General features: G+C 39.6%; 1 protein-coding gene across 1 annotated transcript in view; it reads right to left on the minus strand.

Annotated features, from left to right (window-relative positions):
- The window catches only part of agrn (agrin), a gene marked incomplete at its 5' end in the record, with an annotated part of 277,398 nt that overhangs the window by 91,193 nt on the left and 159,663 nt on the right, over positions 1-26,542 (minus strand). The window contains one exon of the mRNA XM_079239816.1: positions 25,590-25,805. Coding sequence (XP_079095942.1) covers positions 25,590-25,805 — 216 coding nt within the window. The remainder of the gene's footprint in view (positions 1-25,589; positions 25,806-26,542) is intronic.

The following is a 26,542-nucleotide window of genomic DNA, read 5'->3' on the forward strand; positions in this document are numbered from 1 at the left end:
ATGATCGCTGCTGCCAAGTATCAATCTTCCTTCATGGCATGAAGCTAAGCAAGGTTCATGCTCAAAGGATAATGAGGAAAAAAGTACAGATAAGGCTATAGATAGACAGAATGATAAAGACACAAAGCGTCGCTGAAGCAACGAGCAATGGCGTCTGTAGTTAATGATTAGTGGAGGAGAAGATCCTCCGGGACCTAATCAAAACTATAATCCTTTAAATATATTGGCATTTATCTCGAAAGATCATTCACTGAAGCTCAATGAAAATGAATTCATACATAAGAGTAATGACGAGCTGATTAATTGGCTGGGTCATTAAACTGAAACTATGTATCAGTTTGAGAGTTAGAAAACAAAGAAGAAGAAGAAGAAATGCGGATAGTGCCGTAGTGCCGGAAACTGCATCATTGTCATGTTTGCTTTGCTTTTAATCAGTTGGAGTTCAGCTATTTTGCATGTCTTGTGTTACTATGAATATGTTCTGTGTTTTTCAGACGCAACATTAGAAAAATGAGCAAAAAAAAAAAAAAAAAAACGAAACAAAAAACAAACAAACCCAAGACGATTTCAGCAGAAGAAGCTGAGCAACTGAAAACATCCAGGTTACAGATAGAAAAAACCATTCAGCTGGAAACTTTTAAAATTGTCATTATCTAAGATTCGGATTCTTTTAGAAGCACTTAAGGATAATTTCTGGCAATATTTTAGATTTAAATGGCTCTTTCCTCTGAATAAATGCTCCAGTTCTACAAATCAACCATCATGCAGTGAAGTGACTCACTTGCTGAGAAAATCAACATTCAGCAGGTTCATTTGAATCAGACGGCTGGTATTGTGTGCCATTCTGGGACATTATGTGACAGGTCTCGTGGGCCTAATTGTGAGTAAATGTTCTTCAACATATAGCAACACTACATACGTTTCAAACTCTCAGCTTGACTAGTTTTTTTTAATGACACACTGACATTCATTATACAGATTCCTGGGGCCATCTTTGCCCTGCAGCATCCTGGGGCTGAGGAAGTGCGCCTCACAGCTTAGTGCTCCAGCCCAGGGCATCACATGGCAGCAAATGGATATCAACTCCAAGGCCATTTGCTTTGGACTTTTACTCTGACTGGTTCAGAAAAGAAACACAAGTGGTCATTATCAGAGGAAGAGAGGAAAAGAAAATGAGAAAGTGTAAGACGAGTCGTTGTTGGACTGGCTTTTACTGTCTGAAGAGACCTCAGAGAAGAGACAGGATGCAAGATGGATGCTGGATTGGCTTTCCTAATGGGGAGCCAGCATGCAAAAAAAACCCCAAAAAACAAAAACCCTTGTGTTTAAATGAGGTCATAAATCAGTAAGTGATAAACTGTAGTTGCTGTAGAGGAGGAGGAGGAGGAGGAGGAGGAGGAGGAGGAGGTACTTTTAACTATCTGATAAGCACTGCTTACTTTCTAGGGTGTGTTCAGACTTTAAAGTAGGCAGTTTGATTGCATAGAAACCCTGCAAACTGGACACAAAGAGATAAAGTCTGCTAAAAACTGATTTTTCTAAAACTTTTTTGCATGTGGAGCAGATCTGGCTGTGAACATTAATGCAAATATCAAACATTTATTTGGATTTGAAGCGATGGAGCGCAATATTCAAAACTTAGATACATTCAGATGATGACTGGAAAGTCATGGAACTATTTGAGAAAGTAACCAGAATAAATCTAATGTGTCTTTTGGCATAAATTTGCTGAAATGTTGGAGTCAGTCAATCAGGGCTGGAATGGGACAAAAAATGGGCATTTTTGGCTCAAACTTGCCTTTACACAATCATGTACGCCACAAATCTTTGAGATCCTGTGATTGTGAGTAACAGCTGCACAGCTCCTAAAAACCACTGAAGTCATGCTGTGAGTTAGCAGGAATCAGGGGAAATAGCCTCTAAATGGAGGTTAATATGTCCAAAAAAGTGTCCTTTGTGAATGAAATAAACATTTATACTCCAACACTGTGATGGATATTAAAATAGCATTTATTCCACTTTGTGTTTGATAGAAAGACAGAAGAGAGAGAACAGTTAGGAGAAATGATGGATCAGTTTGGAAACGGTGCCTGTCTGCTCTTCTCTTCAGGACATGTTATCTTAACCAGGTTCAACTAAAAACTGGATGGATTGTTTTTAACATAATGATGCAGTTCGGTCCAGATTTATTAGATTCTCTGATAAAGAGGCAGACAGCTGCATGATTATGACATATGGACAAAATATAAATAAATAAACACTCCGCCTCCAACACATTTTCTCCCAAAAGTACCCGACTATCAGCTAACCGATAACAAACAGGCTGATAAAAAAAAAAAAAAAAAAAAGAACTCACAAAAACTGCTGAGTCATTGTTCAGGTTGGTGACTTAAGGTTAAAAATCCCTGAGCAATTTGGTTCAGGAAGACCTAAAGATCTGCCATTTTAACCAGTTAGTCAGCTATTCTGCTAATCTGCTATCATATTTTGGAAACAAACTCAGACTTACTGGGTTTACTGGGTTTTCTTACTCAGAACAGAACATCATTGATGTGATGCTGCAATGCAGCTGAGGACAACATCACCACCATCATCATCATCCTCCACAGCAGCTTATGAAAGTCCTGCTGTGGTGAATGTCAGTCATTTTAGGACATTTGGCAGTATCTTTTCTTTTTTTGTGTGTGTTTTTCTCATGTGTTTTCTCTCCTCGGTTCTGACAGGAAGCAGCACTCACCTGCTTACAGTGTCTGGTTCAGCCTGGTCTCAGCTAAGAAACCAACCAATGGGCCGCAGATCGACGTGTTTCATGGTGGTGGTGGTCAGGAAAGAAAGTTCTATAGTATTTGGACGAATGAAGTACTCAGGGACCAGGACCACAGCAAGAGGCGATGGTTTTAAAAAATTTAAGTGGACCAGCGATGGCCACTGATCTAATACGCCTCATGGATCAGTAAGACCAATAAAAAACACGCTGACTATGCCCGCTGGCTGGCCTGTCCCTGATCCTAATTCCATTAAGCTTGTTTTAGTTTTACTCTGACATCTGAACTACATAAACTTCAGCAGAGTGGTGAAAAGTTAGGCAGAGAGGTTTGGGAGGACGGGGATTACACTGACTCCCCCCCCCCCCCCCCCCCCATCTTCGCACCTGGCAGTCAGACGACAGCCAGGCAGGTGGGGAGCTCTGCTGCTCTCTGATCCACTGTTTTGTGCAGCAGTTTATTAATGCTTCATTAGGGACAGGGAGCTGTCAGCGCCGTGCTGACTTTACTGGATGCCCTGCCGCCTCAACACCAGCAGCAACCACCATGCATGTGTGTGTGTGTGTGTGTGTGTGTGTGTGTTTGTGTTTGTGTGCAGATTCATAAATGCCAGTGCACATTTCCAAGCAGCCATGGAGCTCCAATAAGTCTGCAAGAGAGTATGCAATGTGTGTATGTACATACACACATGCGGATGTGTGTTGTTTCTTCCTGTTGTGCTGATAGTGATAAGGGAGAGAGCAGGGGGTTGAAGAAGCTAATCAAATGCAATGATGCAATGTGGGGGGACTTGGCAGCGTGCGCTCTAATCAACACACCCCCTTCGTTCATCTCCCATCATCAGCAGGAGAAGACGGAGTGAAAACGAGCAAGAAAAAAAAAAAAAGGAGGCAGAATCTGGCACGGAGACCAAAACGCCAATGTGGAGATTTAGTTAAAATATTTTCATACTGCAAATAAATTATGCTGCAGGAAAGAAAAAGTTAAAAAAAAAAAAATCAATCAGATAAAATCTGCAGACATTAAAAAGAACAGTTTGGTGTTAAGATAATATGCTTTTCACATTTTTAAGCATTGAGCGGAGCCAGTACTACCTGCTTCTCATCAGTTCTATACCTAAAAATAACCTCATGGATCATATTTAGACTCTGTGGATCCAGTTGTAATAACAGCAAATATCCGGAGCTTTAGAGCAGATATGTAGGTTCTATTACTGTTATAAAGGTGCCTGACATAATCCCCATGTATGTATATAAGGTATATGTAATGGTTGCAATGTTATTTAAAGCAATAGTACCCCATTTATACACTATATTATACACTATACTATACACATTTTATACACTCTCTCCACATCTCTGAAATATCACATTTGGCTTGAGAGAAAGTTGGGAGAGCCTCTGTCTCAGTAATAAGTCACAAGAACAACAGTGTGCGTGTGTAACAACTCATTCACCGGCGCTGCTGCTTGTTTCTGTCTGCCTCTGACTGAACAGAGCACGGTGCAGGCAAAGAGCGATGTGTCTCTGCCGTGAGAGCAACATGTCACCTTTGCGAGGAAATACTTTAAATTCGTTGACTCGCTGTGCGCTTTTCATGGAAAAAAAAAAAAAAAACAATAAAAAAAAAGATCTGCACATAGCTGCTAAGCTGGCAACACTGAACTGAACCCAACAGTGACCTTCATTTAAATAAGCAAGGATGATGTTAGGCACGCAGTCTGAGAGATGGAGTCCTGAGTTTCATCTCTAAATTATCAGAAGATGAAATATTAATGTCTAATGTGATACATTCCTTCCTGCATTTTTATCTAAGCTTAGTTTATTTCATGTGTTCCCTACAAGTGCGTAAACTGCTAGAAAATGACTTGTTTAGGTTTATACGTACAAAATACCCTAGTTAGGGTTGGAAACCTTTATTTAGCACCACCTTGTAAGAATTGGGTTTTCACAGCTCAGGATTATAGATCCATTGCATCCCACATGAGTTAACACCTGGAAGCCTGCTGAGCTGTTCCTCATGGACATGCTGCTACTAACATGGAACGCAGTTTCTATAAAGGGACGTATTTGCTAACAGCGTCCAGAGAGGCAACAATGACAGGATGCAGGATTTCTCAGCATGGTCAAAAGCTGCTGACTTGTTTTTTTCCCCCCACAGAGCTGTGAGGGACACATATGATAGCCTCATGATGCAAAAGAAAAAATTATTTAAGAAACCAGCTCATGTTTATGCGCCTGTTTTAGCCACTTTTTGTCAGAGATGGGGGTCTGCCTGTGCTCTAACTAACACCTCGGAGTACATTCAGCTACGGATGGTTTTCTGTTGCGCTGCCACGGCCAACCAGACCATGTTTTGTTTTTACTTCTGCCTTCCGGTTGACCTTGTAACAATCCCAGAAGCAAAACAAATCATTGCACAAATTTTATTACTTCATCCATTAAGCCTTTAAACACAGACTCCACTAATTTTAAGTGACTTATTTTTACATAACCTGCACACAATTTCATTGACTTATATATTAAAAGGATTTATTTCTATGGATGTTAAATTTCTTTTTATATTCTTGTTGTTAATTTCATTCATTTGATGAGCTGTCAATCTCACAATTTCTGTCCATCTCTATTCTTATGTTTCCTCAGTATCATGACAGCGGATCCTTGCAGTGATTGTGGTCCGTATGTAGTTTTGGGAAAGCTGCAAATTAATTGCTGACAACATAAAGTTGTCTGAACTGAACTGGCCCTGCTGCTTTCTTTCTTTGGATTATTTTTAATAGATCCTAATCAGTGCATATCAGGAACACTATACATGCAATGATCCATCTGTCAAGCCATCACAATTATTCCATCATTAGGTTATTCTCAGCCAATTTCTCCAGTCAGTCAAAATTCAGTCAGCTAAACTCTTACACTTAACCAGCAATGCTTTTGGATAAGTGCCACCATGTTTGGACACACTTTCTCATTGGATTTAGTGGGAAAGTGTGTCCAAACTATTGACTGTTACTGTATGTGTGTGTGTGTGTGTGTTTTGCTGCACATATCTAAAAGCATTGTTAATCTCACCTTGTTTGCCTACAAAAGACTTCCTACCTTCACCATTTCTTGACATTCATCACATATAAAACTTAATTCATTTCAGTTTAACTGTCTGATGCCTTGAAAGGACTTGAAAGAAATTAAGCAAAGGGTGAGCTACAGTACATAGAAGCAAACCATGAGAAATGCAGGTAGCGGTGGGAAAATCAAATTGAAAAATTGAATATGGGGATTTTTTGCCTTACAATTTTAAAATCGATTTTTTTTGTTGTTGTTGTTGTTAAAAAAAACTTTTTTTTTTCTTCAAATAAATAAAAATAATCCATGATAAAACATGTTGTAATTTTTGTTGTTTTTATTAATCTTTTTACTTGTCTTCTTGGGCATTAAGGCAACAGAATGATGGTCTGGCGACTGTGTTGTTTTTTCCTAATTGAAATCAAGAAAAATGACGAGCAAAAAAACCTTTGTACACATTTTTTAATTTTTTTAAAATTTTTAACTTACAAAAATAAGCAATATTGAATAATTGTGAGGATTGCAATTTGAATCGAATCGACACCAAAAAATCTGAATCAAATCGGGACAAAAGCATATTGTCACGGCCCTAAATGAAGGATGGATCAACAAAATGAGCAGTTTGAACAAAGGCCTTCCCATGCTGAGTTTGCACGTTCTCCCCCTGCATGCTTGGGTTCTCTCCAAGTACTCCGGCTTCCTTCCTCAGTCCAAAGATATGCATGTTAGGTTAATTGGTCACTTTAAAAAACAAAAATGTCCCAAGGAGTGAGTGTGAGCATGACTGGTTGCTTGTCTCTCTTGTGTTGACTTGAGAGACTGCGATAAAATGGGACAAAGTTGACTGAGACGTTCTACTGGTGTAGTAAAGCTCAGAATGGGAGTGAGAGAAGGGTTTGGGCAACCCAAGGACTAAATATGGATGAAAAGCATGTGCAGCTAGAAATCCAAACAAAGTAATGAGAAGCAGGAGGCAAGGACTTAGGAAAGGCCAAAGGATTAACAGTCATACACACCTCTCCAACAAGCTGTTTGGGCACACTCACACACACAAACATGCACTCCCTTTACTTTCTCTACTGTGATGCCAATGGCTAGAAGAGGATTCTTTGTGTTTGATGTAGTCCTTCAAAGAGCTCCACTGAACTGCAGCTGTTGCTCTCTTTTACACGCTTTGCAGTATTACCCTTGAGAATGGAAAATGAAGCACAAATAGCCACAACGGTCACACTCTTGGAACCGTAGTTGTGCGGGAGTGTACAGAGTTACGAACATATTCTGGAGACAAACATTGAGATTTAAGAAAACAGATTAGCCAAGTTAAGTTAGCCAGTTGTGGACAGCTGTTGTATTGGAAACAATAACATTGCCAAGGAGATCTGCATAAAAAAAGGCTGACAAGATGATAAAATGCTATAATGTTGCTACACTCAGGTTTTTGCACCATAGCTGTCGTTTTCTGCTGGCAGATGTCTCACGCTTGAAAGACACAGTAAAGCACAGGTGTGGCGCTGAAATGACTGCTCAGGGCCTATTTATTCTGTTGAGTGACAGTATGAAGGCAGGACAGGATTAAATTGTCTGAGTGTGGCATTTATGACAAACACAGACAGACAGACGCAGGTTCTGCAGATGCGCCGCTCGGCTAAACTTTCTGAAGTTCATTGAACATGAAAAAATAAACACAATCAATAAGCTCCGTTTGACACAAGCTATGTGTGGTCACACCATCTGATCTATTATTATACATATAAGTCTCATTTAAGAGATTTTAATTTTCAGAATTTAATATTTTTACCATTGCTGCTCTCTGTTGCATCAAAACACAAAAAAATCCCAAAACACTCAACACGCTCATGCTATTTTAAGATTTCTGGTGTCTTGGGAGGTATTTTTGTTTGTGAAAATGGCAAAAATCATGATGAACATGACAATTTGCAGCTAAGAAAACACAAATTCAGCTCAGTGCTTTTTCTTGGCTAAATAGTAGGATGCTCCCTCCCATTTACTTTCAGGTAGCATTTTATACATTTCTCTAACTGGTTATGAAACACAAAATATAATTGTTGTGAGCATCCTTTATACAATTATGATATTCCAATCATGCAAGGTTAATGAAACTGTCCTTTTTGCAGGATAACGTTAACTACTTAAACCATCCAAAAATAGTGAGAATAAGAAGTAAGAAGTAAGACAAAAAGTTAAAGTGAGTAAGGAAAAAAAAAAAGTAGGAATAAAAAAATGTGCTGACAGAGAGTCTCTTTAACTTCAGTGAAGTTGCAAAAAGTTGATATAAACTATTGGAAAGCTGTCTCTGTACCAAAAGTTGTGGATGAAGGTCTGTTAAATGAAAAAAAGGAGATGCTTGAACCAAACTATGACTGAGAATGGAGTTGGAGTTAAAAATGTGGTTTTGTTAAAGTCATTTAAGTCGTAAATTCTGAACCAGGCATCATTTTTGAAAGACACAATGTTCTCATAGAACTCATCACATCATCATCATCAAATGTGATGCTATGCAAATAAAGCTGGATTAAATGTACACATGGTTAAATTGGTCAGCAATAAAATCACTGGTTCTCATATATTAATATACGTTAATATCTCATCCATTATCCTAATCGCTTAGTCCGAGGAAGGGTCGCGGAAAGCTGGAGCCTATCCCAGCAGGCTTCAGGCGAAAGGTAGGGTACGCCCTGGACAGCTCCCCAGTAACTCACTGCTATGGGTGATTTATTTAACCTAACATACATGTCTTTGGACGGTGGGAGGAAGCCGGAGTACCCAGAGAGAACCCACGCATACACAGGAAGAACCTGCAAACTCCGCACAGAAAGGTCCAAACCTCGTCTCGCCACAGTGCCAACCACCATGCCACCGTGCAGCCCCACACTCTCAAAAATAGAGGTACAAGATAAGGACATTTCTGTACCTATAGGTACATTTTAAAGAAATGTTCTCTCAAAAGTACAATACTGGTCTTTAAGAGACCAGAATCACACCTTCAGAGTATGAAAAAGAGTTCAAAGTGACATAAAGTACAAATTTGTACCATTTTAACCATAAGGGTACCTGCAGCATTGAAAAGTGTTTGTCGTGACAAAAGCTATTGTTAGCAGCAGTGTTATGATTTTAATAAAAATAATTTTTAAAAAGTCGCCTCAAAAGAAATGTATTGTTAAGACCGGTTTAGACGCACAAAACTTGCTGTAGCCTACAACGTCACGTCGCACGTCACGTTGTTCACTTGCTTTTGTGTTTACATTGAAGTGGACGTGATTTGGATGAGAGGAAAGGTGGAGAAAAAAACTATTTCGGCTGTAATGTTACAAACTAAGTGGAATGGACCAGGCCTAATGCTGGGAAAAACATAAAAAACATAACTTGATAAGGTAATGTTGAACTTGATAAGGTACAAAAATAGACCAGAACTGAAGGGTACAGGAATGTCTCTCAAAAGAGTACACCCCCAGCGACAAGCATTTGTACCTTTTTAAGTACAAGCTGGTACCTCTATTTTTGAGTGTGCATCTCAACTTTCCATCCTATTAAAAACTATTTCTAACACCACAAAGTCATTGTATAACTTGAGGCATACTGAGCAGCTCTTTTTTTCTACGTTCCCAAAATCCACGGGAACATAGAAAAATGTCTGATGGAGCATTTAAATTAAAAGCTCCATCAGACTGGAACTACTTACCTCGCACAATCTGATCTATTACCACTGAACATATCTTTAGGACATCCGTACTCACTTACAAATCGCCAGCTCCTGCTGTGTTTTAACCTGAATAATAACTGAATATCTTTGGTAATGCTCCAGCATGCCTGTTATTCCAGTGTGTTTATGTGCATGGGTACGCTGTATTCACTGGTAATTAACATGTTTTCTACCTATCCAGGAGGGGCTGGTTTACAGGGGGGTGAATAGAGCTGTACAGATTTGTGTTTGTTGGTGTGACTGGTCTGAATTATGATATTTTTTATGTATTGTAAATCTATTACTTATATAATTGTTTGCCTGTGTTGAGGACCGCCTCAAAAACAAGAAGATGCATCTCTAGGGGATATCTTTCTAATACATTCCTAACACATCTGGTTTGATCCATTTAGCACAGGTATGGCTCACTGCTGGTATAATAACTTTCCAGACAGAAATTCAATTCAATGTTTAAAACATTTTTATGCTCAGAGAAATCAGAGAACTTGCCTCAGAGAGCCGTGCACTGAGAAAGTCACCCTGGCCCCAGAAAAAGGTACGAGGACTCGTGTTGGCTAAGTGGCGCATATGCCGCAAGTTTCCTTTCATTAACTCCTGATTAACAAGAGCCGCTGGTGGTGGGGAGCCAAAATCAGCACTGATGTGCAGCGAAGCGATGGCTAATCATACTTGGCCTTTGCCATAAAAACACTTTGCTAATGAGTGTTGGCCGCTGGGTACAATATGCTGTTCAGAGCTGCTACAAAGTCACTTCCTGTAGTTGTTTGCTGCTTGACACAAACACAGGCGCATATGTGCGAAGAGCCGCGGTATTAACACAAAGTCCACATGAACGCCTGATGAGCTCAGCCTGGCAACTCGCTCTGCTTTATCTTTGTCAATATTGTCGAAAATAAGCGTCTCTTTAAGGCGTCTTCGTCACCAGGTAATATAAGAGCTATTTGATTGGATGTTATTTTCCTTTGGCTAACATTCATGAGGTCATAAATGTGCAATTATTACCAGTGCTGTAAAGCAATGAAATCCTACCTCTTTTTTCTGACCTTTTGTTTCATGATCATGAATGACTGGGAAGTTTTATCTAAAAATGTTCAAATAAAAAGCAATCATTTGCTGTGTGGATGAAGTGCTTACAGTTCACAGCTCACAGCCTGGCTTTAAAATGACTCTGCAAACATATTTCTTTAAAAAAAAACAAACAGAAAAAGAAAGAAACAAGACAGCATTAAGCCACGGATTTCACATTTTCAGTCATTATTTGGGATAAACTGAGACATCAGGGATGCAGAAAGCTCATCACCAAAAAAAACAAAAACTGAGAAATTATCACCCCCCCAAGCAAAATACAGAAACACCACGATAATGAGCGCTTTGCAACATAGATTGCAGCTTAATTAAAAAGAAAAAAAAAACACTAACAAAGTACCAGTGGATTAAAATTTCATGATAAGAAAAGACCAAAGTGTGATTTATAAAATAAAACTACCTTCATTTCTCTCTCTCTCTTGCACAGTCACACACAAAGACGCTGTAATCAGATAAACCCTTCAAATCAGTGTGCCCATGTCTGCCTACCAATATAGGACCCTATTTAACATGACAACAATTTAATTTAAGCTGTTCTGATAAGCCTGTAGGAGACAGAGAGAGACGGCATGGAGCTGCAGGAGGAGAAAGCACTGACATTTATTCAGAGCAAATAATATGTGAAAATAAGGTAGATTGATTCTCCTCCCTTTCTGGAAAGTGTTATCACTGCAAACAAGCACAAATTCTAGTTCTATAATTATGAGGAAAATTAATAGCTCTCAAAGAGTTTAAAAAAAAACCAAACAACATATTTTGGTAAATCAACGGACAGCTGCCTGTTTCTACGATTTTCAGTGACTGGAATGAATTGAATGGGATTGGGGTAAACACAAAAACCGGTTGCCAGAGAAAATCTGCCCTGTAGATTTCTGGTCGTTGCCTCTCCTCCATGCTCCCAGCTCTCCTCTCCTCCATGTGGCTGATTATTGGATGCAGTTGGTACTGATTGTCTCCACCACACCAGCCTGGGTCTACGCTTCATCCAGCGCCACTTCATCTGCTTAGCAGCGGAGCTGTACGGCCACCTGAAAATCTGTTGAGCTCTTGTGTCATGACTTATTCAGTGATCCTGTTTTCCCCCTCTCTACCCAGCAGCTTCTCTCAGACTGTAATTCACCTACCCAGACATCTGTCACTCTGCAGCACCACCGCACATTTCCAGGACCATTTTCTTCTGTTAGTAATTGCTTTCAAACTTTCATCATGGCTTTGGTTTTTGCCCATCCTCCCTTCGCCTTTACAAAATCAGAATATGGTCAGCGTCACAGTTCAAGGTTATTTTTATCTATTTATTTATTTTTTTGTCTTGGTTGTTTCTTAAATAATTGTTGATTTGGATGGGGAATGAAAAACGACTTCCCCTTTTGGGATCAATAAGGTTGTCAAGTGATTGTGGTACCTATTAAAGCTATTCTATTCACTGAGGAGTGGAATTTGAATAGTTACTTCCATCTTTTTCGCATCTATAAAACATGGCAGCGGCTGTATTTAAAGAGGCTCCATTATGCTTATTTCAGTCTAATTTATTTTAATATGCAAGTCCAGAAGGGCAAGAAATAATCAAGCATTTTTTTCACAAACACTTTGTATTGATCCTCTCAGATCAGCCTCTGTCAGAAACAAGTGAACAGAGAAAGCTCCGCCTTCTGTCCTGCCTGCGTCTGATTGGTCAACTGCTAGGTGTAGTTACACTGAGCAGTGAGAATGGTTCCATCGCCATGGAAACCAAATGTAGAGAGTGATGGAAAACTCAAACATGTGCTTAGGTGATAAAAAATGGTACTGCTCATATGTCTGATGAGTATTCAACACTATAACACTGTAAAAAGCTCAGAAAACTAGAAATAGCATCATAGAGTCCCTTTAAAGAGGATAATGAAGAGAAGATTGATGAAGAATTGCATTTTAAAAGCTAAAAATTACAAACTTTTCAACATTGAAATTCAACTAATCAACCATGTTTATTAATAATAATTTTCAGTAACACCTGTGTGATGTTTATTCCATCTTTTTCTAAGAAAATTCACTTAGAAGCTACAACACATGCAAACTACTCACGCTCACATGATTTATAGAAAATTATACATATTATCCAAGCACCTCAAATTATAAGTTTTCCTTTGTGCTTCCATCATGATCAAATATGTCTCATTGCTCCCTGCTGCAGTTCCCTGTTAGAGCGCTACAGCGGCAAACCACATGACTTTTTTTTTTCATATCAGCTCAGGAAACACAAGTTACGTGTCACCACGTGGCGCTAATATATTCTTATCATGGTCTTTGTCTGAGCTGAGAACGGCGAGCCCGTCGCCTGCAATTGTTCACCACCAACTCCTCGTCAAGGTCACCAACTCTGCTGGCTGCGCTCTGCCTTCAGTTACAGGAAATGTTTTCAGAAAATTGCATGAAATAAAAGAAAAACACCATCCTACATCCATAATAGCTTCCTATTTACACAAATCCTTCCAAGATGCTTCTCGCAGGAACAAAGAGTAAAAGAATGAATTGGCCTACAGCAGTTTGGATGGGGAGGCTTTTTTTTTTTCCCTTTCTTTCTTTGACATAAGTGAAGTCATCACTTCTTTCAGTCCTACTTTCTATACAAAAGAGACCAAGCATGCTTCTGTTTTGTCATTCTTGAAGCTTTTGTGCAAAACACTACAAACTAGCTTAAGAATTGCTAGCAGGAAATGTAACATGCATGCAACAGTCCCCGTCCCCCCCGGCCCCTAGTTCGTTATGGCATACTGGAATTATATAGATATTCATTATGTGAACAGTCAAATGACACAGTAATACACTTTTGCTCCAAAGACAATTATTTTTAATTAATTATTCATCGTTTTCTTCTTTCTCCAATAAATTGGCCTGCAGGACAAAAACACTGCCGGAATGCCTCACGCCCACTGAGTTAGCCGCGTTCACATTCCAACCTAGGTGTAAACAGCATCTCATTAGATCGCCAACAAGAACACCAGCTGTACCTGATGACCTTGATCAATAACCGCTGAATTACTTCATCTGGGCTTTGAGACGAGACAGTCGATTCTCAAACACACATGGCGGAAGGTGGGTGAATATCTCAACAGCTGACTGAGAAAAACCGTCAGAATCCAGAAAGTTTAACATCGGTTTGCTCATTTTACGTCTTCGCCGGTGGGATTTAAAATCAATCTCCCCACTGAAGGCGAGAACCGTCTAATTTGCCTTCCACTGCCACAGTGTAAACACAGCTTCACTCTGGGGCTGGAAAGTCGATGGACAGAACTTAAGTAAGAAACAAGACAGGAGTAGATGTACAGTAATGAAGGGAGCAACTCTGAAAGAGTTTCGTGCTGATGAGAATATTCACTTCTGATTCTTTTCCAAACTCAACAAGCTTAACATAACCGATGATAAGTCACTAATGGATCATCATTTCTTTACTGTATGTGCACTTTTAATACAAATGGCAGAGAATTCTTCTCCTGACTGATATAAAATAAAGCATTGTCTCTTGTCTGCTGAGCTTGTAGTTATCCTCCATCCTCAACTCTGCTCTGCCTTTGCATCTCTTTGGAAGTAATATGCAGGGAAAATAAATAATAATGCATTATTCAGGAGAATCCAAATGCATAAATACATTAAAACATCTCAAAACACTACTCTATGTTTCTCCCTGCTTGGGATTAAACAGGTGTCTGTGTGTGTGAGCGTAAAATGGATGCATTTTTCCTCACAGCCTTTTGCGGGGCGAGCAGTGGAGGGAGAGGCTGGAGCTGAGAGATGAAGAGGAAGACAGGATTTGTCTAACAAGTATCAGTAGTTGCAGACGAGTTGAACAGCAAGTAAAGATGGATGGTGGATTCCAGCAAAGCCCATTATCATCTCTTTATGTGTGTGAGTGAGTGCGGCGATAACAAGACTGTATATTTTTCATTCTGTTTGCAAAAAGCCTGCAGTATGTGTATATTTCACTAAGTGTGCCTGTGTGCTAAGCTTGCCATGCACAAGGGTATAAATACGCTATCAGCACGCACGCACACAGACACACACACATTCACATGCACGCATGCAGTCCGTCAGATTCTGCATGTTATGGTTATGAATACCAAGCAAGAGTCAATGCCCCAGGGAAATGAAAGCACGAAAGCCGAGTTATTTACTATGACCTCTAGCCCTGTGTGTCTGTTTGTGCATTTGTGTGCGTGAATAAGTGTGTTCAGCAATCACCCTGGAGAAATTTGATTACTTTTACACTTTAGTGTATGTGTGTGCTAGCCTGGTCGTTTCTGATGAGAGCTGGAGCAAGAAAATATTTTTCTGTAAAGTCTTAAAAGCGGCAAAGGGGAGAGAGATGGAATAGAGAGGTAAAAAATGGTGAGAGGGAAGAAGAACGAAGCGTTGCTTGACTTGGAATGAAGGATCCATAGAGAGACAGAGAGAGGAGTGGATAGAATGTGAGGATAAAAGAGAGGATTCAGGTAGGTATTCGAGGATGGGGAGAAGAAAAAAAACAGGACGGGAAACGATGAGAGGAAGAGGATGAGAGATGACCGGGTGGACAAGAAAAAAACGAGCGAAAATTACATGCAGAAAAATTCACAATAATAGAGAGAGGACTTCTTTGCAAAATGTGCAGAAAACTGTTATCTTTCCTGGCAAAGCGAGAAGTCTGAAGCGCATACAGCTTTTCCCACCAGTTCACTGACACTGGTGGAAACTGGGAACGTAACCGTGGTAACAAAAGACATTGTCAGGGCATGAGTGCAAAGTGAAGGAGAAGTAGGCGGTGTAAGGTGGTTAAGGAGGAATAAAGCGCTTTGGCTTTGATCGTCTCTCCAGCTCCACTATAAAGTGTGTTTTTTTATTTTATTCTTTATTTATTTATTTATCTTTTTTTTTTTGCTGAGGATTTTTCTGAAACGTTCCCTCCCAGTCAGCTTTGTGTCCTACAAGGGGATAAATCGGAGCTTTACCTGGCTCAGCCCGAGCCCCTTAACAACGAGACAAAAGACAAAATGCACAGATGGAGTAACAATCTGAGGCCATGTCTATTTTAACTCTGGGAGAAGGCCGTCTTTCAGTACAAAGTCACACACACAAAGAAGCAAAGACATCAATGAACACACCAAGAGAAAATACAACCGTTGAAAGAAATCGTTTTCAATATTTTTGATCTCATCCATCGCCCATTAAAGAAAGTTTTAACACTACTATCTACTTATCCATGTTTAAAGTTTACTATGCCCAATTTCTTCAGTGTCTTTACATTGAGTTGCTTGGCAATGCAAACCTTGACAGATCACATGTATAGTCAGCTGTTTGATCTTCTCTAGGAAAAAAAAGGTCAATAATTCTATTAAAAAGGAAAAGAAATATTGAAAATTTAGTAAAAAGCTGCTCTCTTGTAAAAGCAAGGCCACTAGTTTTATCTCTGCATCTCTGATTAACAGCTACTCTTTAGTGCTTATTTAGTTCCAAAAGGGGCAAGCTTGAAAATCAACAATGCACAGAAAAACAGAGTGTGTACACGGTAAACCGCTGATACAGGCACCACTGCAGGCTCTGGAAGAGAAAAAGAGCAAGATGGATTGAGGGTGTGGCAAAGTTTGACCTGGAATGGATGGGTTACAAAAACCTGGAAAGAAGATCTTGGGAAGATAAAAAACCTTCATAAATTCATAGTGCTTCCATCTGTGTTCAAACTGGCCCTTCTTCCCTCCAGTTCAATAATAGTTTTTGTGTATATGTGCCTCTCTTGGATGCCCTACAGTTGTTTAAATCTTCATATAATAATAAATATCCCGTTTTAGCTCAAGTTTGCTTCAGAGTGCCTTTTAATTTATTCAGGATAAAATTATTGTCTGTAAGGCAACTACAGGTATTTCCTTTCATTAATTAATTACTAACATTAGTTCTGTTATCACTGGAAACTGACCAATCAGAGAAGAAGACACATCTGCCACAGTCTCCGCCTCCAGAGTCTCAAAACCTGGAGCAAGCAGGCTGGTTGAGCTGAACGAGAGTTGAGAGCGTGCTGATCACTGCAGTGAGGACATTGGGTCACATGTGTCCATGGTGGACTGATTGGCTCTCATGAGGACGACTCTCTGCTTGCAAATACTGTATTATTCCTTCACAGTGCAGAAACGCCTCTTAACTATGTGTGTTTTCACTCACAGGTACTGTTTTACATGCTCGTAGCATGTTTGATGTGAGCACAGTTTACCGTGCTGGTGCATTTATATGCGTGCAGTTGCTTTTCAAGCCCAAGTCTTTTGGAACAAAATAAACGCCACTACTCCACTTTCAATTTCACACATGTATTCATTACAGGCCTGAGTAAACCAGCATAACAGCTGCTGTTTCTGGGATGCCACGTCATCAAAACTTACTCAAGGACGGATTCTAGACTTCATCCTTGATTTTGTTTTATTTTAGGGATGCACCCACAATCCTTTGCACACACCAAGATTTCCCCGTAAGCAGATAAATCAGTGTCTGGGTGATATGGATCTTGGGGTAAATAAGTTTACATTCACTGTATTTGCATTTTGTTATGAAGTTGTGAGCATTGGAATACTATCTATTAAAGGACATTCAAGTATAGCTAGCTTTCCTCTGTTAGATAATATAAATGGCCAATCAGCTAACAGTTACTCACTTTTTAAAAGCAATGTTAGCTTTGGGACTGATGCTGCGATATTTGCTGGGATATTTGCCTACTTGTTTGATATAAGGAAGGGCACTTTCTTTGCAAAAGTAAAATGGGAGGATCTATCTCTTTAAGTCGGAGAAACTACCACCATTCAATGCAAGGCAAATTTAGTTCATTTTGCTGGTTTTGTAAAGCTTTGCTTTAAACTCACTTCATATGGAGCCGGCTGCTGAAGATTGCACAAAAAGTTGCCCCACATATTTATATTTTATCCTGCTGGTTTCGGGTCTGTCAACCTGCAGCATGTCAGAGCAGTAGGGGAGTCCTGATACATCTCTCCTTTCACAGTGAGGACTCAAAAGTGTGTTGGTCTAAGAGATAAAGCACTCTGAAGTTCAGAGGATGGAGAATGGACTAACAACACAGAAGGTGAAGGGCCATGCTGACAGAAAGAGTTCTAAGAACATATACGTGCACCTGCACTCACAAAATCAATCTCCATTGATCACTTTTTCCAGTCCTAGTCGACTGACTTGCTTGCACACACACACTCTTTTTTTGTATTACTTGTTGCACTCCATCCTGAAGAGAAGAAAGAGGGAAAAAGTAAAGAAGGAAAGCTCATATTCCACTAGAGTGGTCACACAAGACGACTTCTGCAGCACTTCTGTTACTCTCACTGGGAAAAGGGGGTGTATTTACCACTCTTCTCCAAGTTCAATATTATCATAGCCAGCAATAGTGCATGATTCCCAGCTGATTCTGGGGTGTGTGTGCCCACAAATACACAAATGCACAGACACACAGTGGTCCAAATGTCTCATGTCCCTGCAGCATAAAGTGCTTCTGCTGGCTGTTTCTTTCCTTTCTTAACTGACCGTCTCTTTTTCACACATTATATTGTTATCGAGCGTTCCAGCAGGAGCAACTAAAACACAGCTTCTCCTTTTAATTTCCATAATATGTAAGGCCATTATGTGCACATCGCCTGCCTACTTGACCGCCGGAAAACGTAACCCCACGGACCTCAAATCATTCATCTAGAACAAAAGGAAGATAACGAAGAAGCTGGAACGCAGCAAGGCTGGGTCATTAAGAGAGGCAGGTTATGAATATGGGAGCAGAGCACTGGGAGAAACTAAGCACCAGCGCCTCAACAACACACAAGTCATTTAGACTTGTCCTCAGGTGGGAACTTACACTATTACCTTAAATGTCCCATTAGCCAACTCAGGTTTAAGAGCAGGTGCTAAATGGATTTGATTTTAAGGGATTTTACATTACTGAGTCTAACCCTGCTAATGTGTGCTGTCTGGCCATTGGGGATATTGTGGTGGGCTGTATATTAGCATCTAGGTTCTAGATAGTCTCATGTAAACCTGCAGACAGAGCCAAAACCTTTATAGTTTATTTTCCTTTGCTCATTTAAATAAGTTTGGCTAACCTTGGGTAGCTTGTTTCAGATCTGTCTCATCAATTTTCTTACTTCATAATTTACTTTAGCTAACTGCACTTGATGAGTTCAATGGTTTCATAATTCAAGACTATCTTTAGTGTTTTTAAATAAAAACTTATTTTAAAAGCTCATTTGGTTCATGTGTTACTTTAGCTGGAAAAGAGGCGTGTTTACCAATGAGTTCTTCTTTTAACAATGTTCTGTTAGAAACTTCAAACTAAAGCAACAAACTGCTTTAGTTTTATAAAGTAAGAGGATGTTTTGTCTTGTTTTTTTTCCCCCATTCTTGCTAGATCCTGAACAACGTGGGGCCTTCTCAATGTATTTCCGAACAAATAAGAGGTCTAGACAGCAGATGGACCGGTTTGACCTGGAATCTGCTGCTTTATGAAGCTTGACATTGCTTTGCTGAAACAGGCAAAGCCTGTCATTATAAAGACATCACTTCCTAAACCTGGACGTGCCGTAGCATTTGGTATCATTGATGATGCACCCCATACTCCTGCTCCATATTGCTACTCCGTCCTGTACTCTCAGGTCATCATCGTCCATTCACCTTACCGTTCCCTCTGCCCGTCTCACCACCGTGGTGGTTCCTGACCCTTCAGTCGTTCTGCCCCCCGGCTCTGGAACTTACTCCCATCTGAGCTTCGGAACATTGACTTTAACCCTCTCGCTGTCTGATTTGTTTGTTTAATCTGTTTTTCATTTTTTTGTAAGGTGACCTTGGGGCTGAAATGACAGCAAGAAATATAAATATGATGTATTATTATACCATTATGGATGGTGGTGGTTCAGTGAGAGACAGATATATCTCATTATCCTTTGAATCTTTATTAGATGACTATATTCCCTTGTTCTTAGCAGTAGCTTAAATGTTAATATAAATTTTGTTCACTTAGCTCTCCAGAGCTCTGGCCTCCTCCCATATTTACTTCTTGAAGAGTCTACCACTTTGGGATGCTCTTTTCATAGAATTACCCTTTACTATATCTACTATATCCTTTCTGTCAGAGTCGGATTAAAAAATAGCACTTGTATGTGATCTATTTGATTCAACATTTCAACTTTTTTCTTTCTTTTTTGTTGCTTTGAGTATGAACCATGGGGGTAAAATAGTGCAGATGTGTGTACACCATAGAGATGTGAGAAACCTGCAGGGTGATGCTCTCCCTGTGTTTGCAAAAACGTAACCCAAGTTTCAGACATTTACTTCGAGATAATATGCCCCACATAACTCCAGTCACTTTATAAAGGGGATAATCTGCGAGAGAAAAACCTCTTTTGTGGCTGTACTCCCATGTGCCAGATAAGGCTCCAGGATAGATTTGAATTGGGCATGATGGCTCCTCAGAACGGTATCCAATTCACTTACCTCAATGCAAACCCGCCATTCAGATCGAATGAGTCAAGCAAAGCTCTGCACAAAAGCACCAATCTGACCGCCCACACAATTCTTAAAGTTAAAAGCTCTCCCAGTCCCGCAGCGATCCCTGCCGTTGCACAGTGTCCTGCTCTTCCTCCTTCCCATCTCCCCCTTCCTCATCCTCCATCCGCCATGACAACTCCATAATCTCGTCCACAGTGACCTGTCCGGGCCTTCCTGTACCAACTGAATTTACTGGTGGCAGAAAGAAAATGAAAAGCTGTCACCAGGCTTCCAATGACCTCCAACACCCTTTCCCTTCACTGAGCACGCACACAAGAGGGCGTGCATATGCACCACGCTGCACGTCCACACACCTTCACTTTGTTCTGCCTTTCTGCTTACAAAGTAAAGATGTGAATAACCTTGACTTTGGCCAAACACAAACACATAAATATAAGTGTTGATGAATATTAAACCGCCCTTTGAAACCTGACCACTCTTCATCCTGCTGCTTCTTTTTGAGTCTCTGGTTGTCTGTAGACGTGTGGGAGCCTTCAACAAGGCTGTTGCAATAAAAAGCAGAGGTAAATAAACCAGCCTGACAGCTACCTAAGCGGTTTATAGACACTTGACCATGGCTGGTTGCATTGAGGTAGCTGTAACACCAAACGTCAAAGAAACAAGGAGAACATGTGAGGATTTTACTCTATATTTATTTTGTTCTGTTTTATTTCTCTTATTGTATTTTTTTCTTTGATCTACTTATGCATCTGCCTACATGTAACCGATTTTCATGCTCCTTATGTATTTTTTTTAAAATCATTTTTATAATTACACATCATTGTAGATAATCTGTGAATCAACTACTTTTTTTTAAATTTGTGGGTACACTTTTATGTTTGATAGTGATTGCATGAATTTAATTGTTGTTTATTGCTTTATAGCTGCAGCTGGTGTGAAATCACAAGACAAATTTCCCATAGTCTGACCAGAAAGTTAATGTTGAATCTTTAAATGATGTCAGAAAGGAAAAGAGGAGACTTCACTGAAGCTTTCTGCCTTCGAAAACTGTCAATAATGTAAAGCTCCAAGATCTTGTGTTGATGATGGGGGGAGTCTGACCAATGTGCAAAGTCTTTTCCAGGACATCCCAAAGATTCTCAATGGGGTTTAAGTCTAGACTCTGTGGTGGCCAATCCATTTTTTTTAAACTGATGTCTCATGATCCCAGAAACACTCTATCACAGTTTGAGCCCAATTAATACTGACATTGTCATCTTAGAATATGCCCGTGCCATCTGGGAAAAAAAAAATCTAATGAGCTGTTCATGCACTATATTCAGGTAGTCAGCGAACCTCATTCTTTAGGCACAAATTGTTGCTGTAGTTTTTGTATTGTCCGTGACCAGCAACTCAAGATAATAGACTGTCCCCACAGGCTTGTGAAGTAGACCCAAGCATGATGGCTGCATCTCTTCTTACCTTAATGCACCCATCACTCTTCAGCATGGTATATCTGGACTCATCAGATCACATGACCTTTTCCTTTGCTCCAGAGTCTGGTCTCTATGCACCCTAGCAAACTGAAGTTTTTTTGTTTTTTTTTCTCTCAAGTTAGCCTCACTGGTTAGTGGTTTTCTTATGGCTACACATTTGTTCAGTCCCAATTCTTTGAGTGTGAAAATATTCTTATTAGGTTCTAATGGTGTTTTAAGTTTAAGCCATTTGTAGATATGGATTTTTTTCAACCACATTTCTTCCTAAAAGACAATGGTTTCCCACTATCCTTCCAGTTTTAATGATTTGTTGGACAGTTCAACTGCAATCTTCTTAAGATTCTTCTTCTCAAGTTGATACACCAACAGACAAAGATCCTTTTACACAACCATGAGGTGTGTTTTTCCACACGGTTGTTTTGGAAATAAGAAGATACTCACTGCATCAGTTGGGGTTAAATGTCATGTTGCCAACAGAAAGATAATCCTCCATGTAGTAATTGTCCATTAGGCGGCTTGTATCTATTTGCTTAGTTAATTCCAAGAAGTGACTTTTCTTTTGGCCAGGCAGTATACAACTTAAACCTCACAGTCACTTATGTCTGTACCTGACAGCTTTAACGGCTTGAGTCAAGGTTAAGCCTCTAAATGCTGGCAGCCCTTGCAAGACTGTCACAAATGTCAGTTTGTTGGTGTTTAAACATTTCAGTTTATATGAAATGATTTGGTGGATACATTTTCCAAGTCAGCCACTCTGGACAGACATCTTTCCTGGATGACAGACTCGCACATTTCAAAGAAAAAAAGCCAAAAAGTTAAGCTAATAGCACAGTAATATACAATCAATGTCAGACCCTGTTGCAATCATGAAATTTTGTTTGTACATAATTTCACTTTTCTTTTGGAATAAATCTAAATTGAATTATTTTGTAATACAATACTTATTGATATTTCCAAAGTTATTGAGCAGCATTATTAGAAACCCGTTCCCTGAGACAAACTCAGCATATAAACTGGAATCAATAACTGGCATTGCTGCTCACATTGAGCTTGAAGTCTGTCATCACTGCCACTGGCAAATATTTCCTCTAAATCTGCTACGACATTCTTCCACTGCTTCACTGCTATGTATTTAAGAACTTTTACTGTGTTTTTGCAGTTGTCAGTGAAGGTTTTTGGTCATATTAAGGTTGCACAGAGGCAATCATTTTTCCATTTAGTGTTTTTATGTCAAAGTGTTCATTTGAGCCTCTTCATTTTTGCTGTGGATATCCTGGAGAGGAACCACATTTATCCCCGTACACCTTGTTTTTATGCTTGGTGACACATTTGATTCTTGGTGATTTCATCACTCCTTACAACAGGTACATCAAGTGCAAGAGCAGCAAACCAGCTCCACATGAGAATAAACCCTCCACCATCTTTAACATTATGGAAGGTTTTATTGACCGTGTGGGCGTCATTTCATTACATTTAGACAAATCGATGCACTACAATCCCACCCAACTCTGCTTCGGTTTGCTCTTACAAAAGAACATTGTGAAAAATTGTTGGGTTTTTTTTTCAGACATTTATCTCATTGTTTTACGACATTTCTAAAAAATCATCATTCACTAGTCTTTGCCCAAAGATGCCACACTTGGTTCAGCATAGAGCCTGAAACCACCACTTTAGCATACTGCTTAACAATCTGCAACAATCCCTGCAGACCTCTCTCTTTTAGCTTTTACTCAGCACATAGATATAGCCTTTGGAACAATTATGTTTTTGTAAACATCACCTCTCACATAGTGTAATCATTTCTCATTTTAAAAAGGAAACTGGTAAAAAAAAAATAAAAAAAATAAAAAAATAAAAAAAAAAAATAAAAAAAAAAAGGGGGGGGGGGGGGGGGTGAAGTTGTTGAAATCATGTTAACACAGGAAATATTGCCAGAAATTGTGTTCTATGCACTTTTTATAGAAAGTGATTTACATGGATTCTGTAGGGAGGATATCGGGACTGTAAAGCAACAAATATTAAAGGGATCTTATTTTATTGATCTGATCGAAATTTTTATTTCACTTGTGTTCATACAAGAAGCCTGGATAGTAATAGGTTAACTTCATTCATATTTAATCTGTCAAGGCATTTTTTTTACATAAGCATATTGAATACATAATAAACCTGACAGCTGATTACTTTGACAAGACCAAACCAAGCTGAGACCACAAAGGGTTAGCTAACAAGAACCACTACCATTTAAGCCTTTGCTATAGTTGCAAGTACAAGTACAAAAGGTAATGAGGCTGTTTCAGTGAATGCAATGTCTCTTTAAAGTGAATAAAATATGTCCCCTCTGAACATGGAATTTTACTTAGCTTCAGACTCAGTCCTGTCAGACTCCCTATAACGCAGAGAACGGAGGAAGGAATATAAATTCTTGCTTGATGCACATCAGCAGATAACTAAAGCTTGTGGTAATAATCTAGATACTATAATTAGTATGATTATTTTCATAATTTTTAACCTTTTATTCCCACAAAACTGCCTTTTGTTGTTGTTGTTGTTGTAATAAGTGCTAATTATGTTGCTTCTGGTGTCCATAAACCTTATAAACCATCATTGCAATGTCTGCACTGACATCTCCTTTCTAAAGAGTTCACCCATCTGACTCATTCAATCGACTTACTTGCTCTAGAAGCCCTCGCTTTTTCTGAATGTTTTACTGCTCTTTCCTGTTTTACATTACCCTCTCCCTTTTCAAAGCTATTCCTCTGTCTTCTCTGCTGTTCCCAGCGCTCCTCATGTCTTCTTGCTATCTGTTCTATCGCCTTATTTCCTCTGCCAGTTGTGAATAGTTCCCAAGATTGTTATTAGCGCCGAGTTCAAGTCTGCAGTGTCATCAAACCTCCGGAATTAGCAGCGGGTCCACACTGACAGGAACAAAACACTGTAGTTATTACTGAGGTGGCTGCGATGTTCTGGCTTTGGCAGGAATTTGCTCATTGGAGCCTTGGATTTTGATTGGCTTTGCTAAAGAGAGGCCCAACTAGAGGTCAAATGAGCACTTGATGACGACCAGTGGGAGCAGTAAGTGGAGCACTTTTTGTTTGTGAGGGTGCAGGTGGCGTTTAAGCACTGGGAGCAAAGCCATACTGGGAGGACAACAGAATGGACATAATGGTGGGTTTTATGTTGTGATAAAAAGACAGAAAGGCTAAATCTGTTGTATTAGAAAAGGGCGGGATAGAAATCCATCGACTTGACTGCAATGAGCAATTTAGTGCCACTTGAAGACTTCATGTTTCTTGACGAAAACCATATCAGTAGAGTCTTTCTTCCCAAACATTTTGATTCGATTACTTTGAGACAAATCCCCAGACACAGAGCACTCTGAGCTTGCTTTAAGCACTTTATCCACCAATATTTCACAGCTTTTACATTCAAATCTCATAGCAGATTAATGGCAAGTGTCTGTCTCAGATGAAATTGCTTGGCCTTTCTTGGATTGATCATTTCTATATCAGAAGTAAAAAACTCTTTAAATGTTCATTTTAATACTCATAACCGCAGGTCATAAAAGTTGATGGATCGTTATTTATCCTGTTTAGATATTTAGAGACTGTGTTCATCTCATGAATGATGTACAGTGGGTGACCAATCAAATCTGACCAGTTTTTGTTGTTTTCACATGCTAACTCAACAGCATGCTCTAATTCCTGGATCAGCATTCAATTGACTTGAACTTGACTTTCTTTTACTCCCATCCATAGCTTATTTTCATAATCTTAATATTTTGCTAAAAAGCATTAAACAGATATAGGCAAACCACTCAACAAACACCAAGGGACTACCAAAAAACAGTTACTCTGCAGCAAAAATGGATGAAATGATCTCAGATCCAAATAAAAAAGCCATTTATAGACTCCTAATGAGATTGAAGGATTAATTTTTCATCGCTGCCCATTAAAGGATTGTTAATTATGCTTAAAAAGCAGGTGATTGTACTTACAGCAGGGTCCCTTGCGTAGCACCTTGATGCGCCGCTGGGTGTTGCACTGGGCTTTCTCCAGTTCACACTCATTGGTGTAGGTGGATGAATCCGAGCCACAAACCGGAGCCACCAAGGATGGACACTCCACTCTCTTGCAAACACACTTGGCTTTGGCTGGGTCAGTCGGGTCACGCTCACATACGGCGCCAAAACCACACAGCATCCCTCTGCAGCCTGCCGGACAGAAGGACAAAGACAACATGATGATGGTGGTTAAATTAAAGATCTCAACAGGAGAATATGTGGTGTTCCATATACAAAAAAACTTGTTTTTCCTCCTGAATCTTTTTTTTTTTCTTAGAAAATGCGCACGAACTGAAGCAAGCTTCATACTTTCACAACAGACAGACGTGCCTGAAGAGACTTATCCCAGCATGTGACAGCCACTGGGGTTTTTTGCAGAGACTTCAATACATTTCAGCAACAAAAACGCATCAGGGATTATATGTGGGACTGATGTAAAGCAAACAGATGCTCTCAATTCATTCAGGTAGAATCTCTCCACTCATGCAGAACCACTGCACTGTGATGTCGGGGATTCTGAGCTTTGTGCAGATTTTGGAAAAAGCTGCAATGTTAAAAAAAAAAAAAAAAGTCAAACTGTCAGTGAAACATTAAAACAAAATCAATCTACAGGCAAAAAAGCTGATAAAGTGCACAATTCTTAGACAGTTCAGTTTCATTTCATGAGGCTAAAACATGAAACATGTGAAACATCAATGATCCGCCGTGAAGGAAAACACGAAGCGATGACAACGTGGAGACAAACTGAGGCTGGCCAAACACTTCAAGGCTTTCCAAGTCAGGCGGCAACAATTCTTAAGACTTTGATCTGAAACCTCCCACTGAGTCCTCAGCTTTGATCAAGAGTGAAATAGCAACTTGTAAACTTTGTCGGAGAAAACTGAATG

Source organism: Telmatherina bonti (genome assembly GCF_933228915.1).
Source record: "Telmatherina bonti genome assembly, chromosome: 4".
NCBI lineage: Eukaryota > Metazoa > Chordata > Actinopteri > Atheriniformes > Telmatherinidae > Telmatherina > Telmatherina bonti.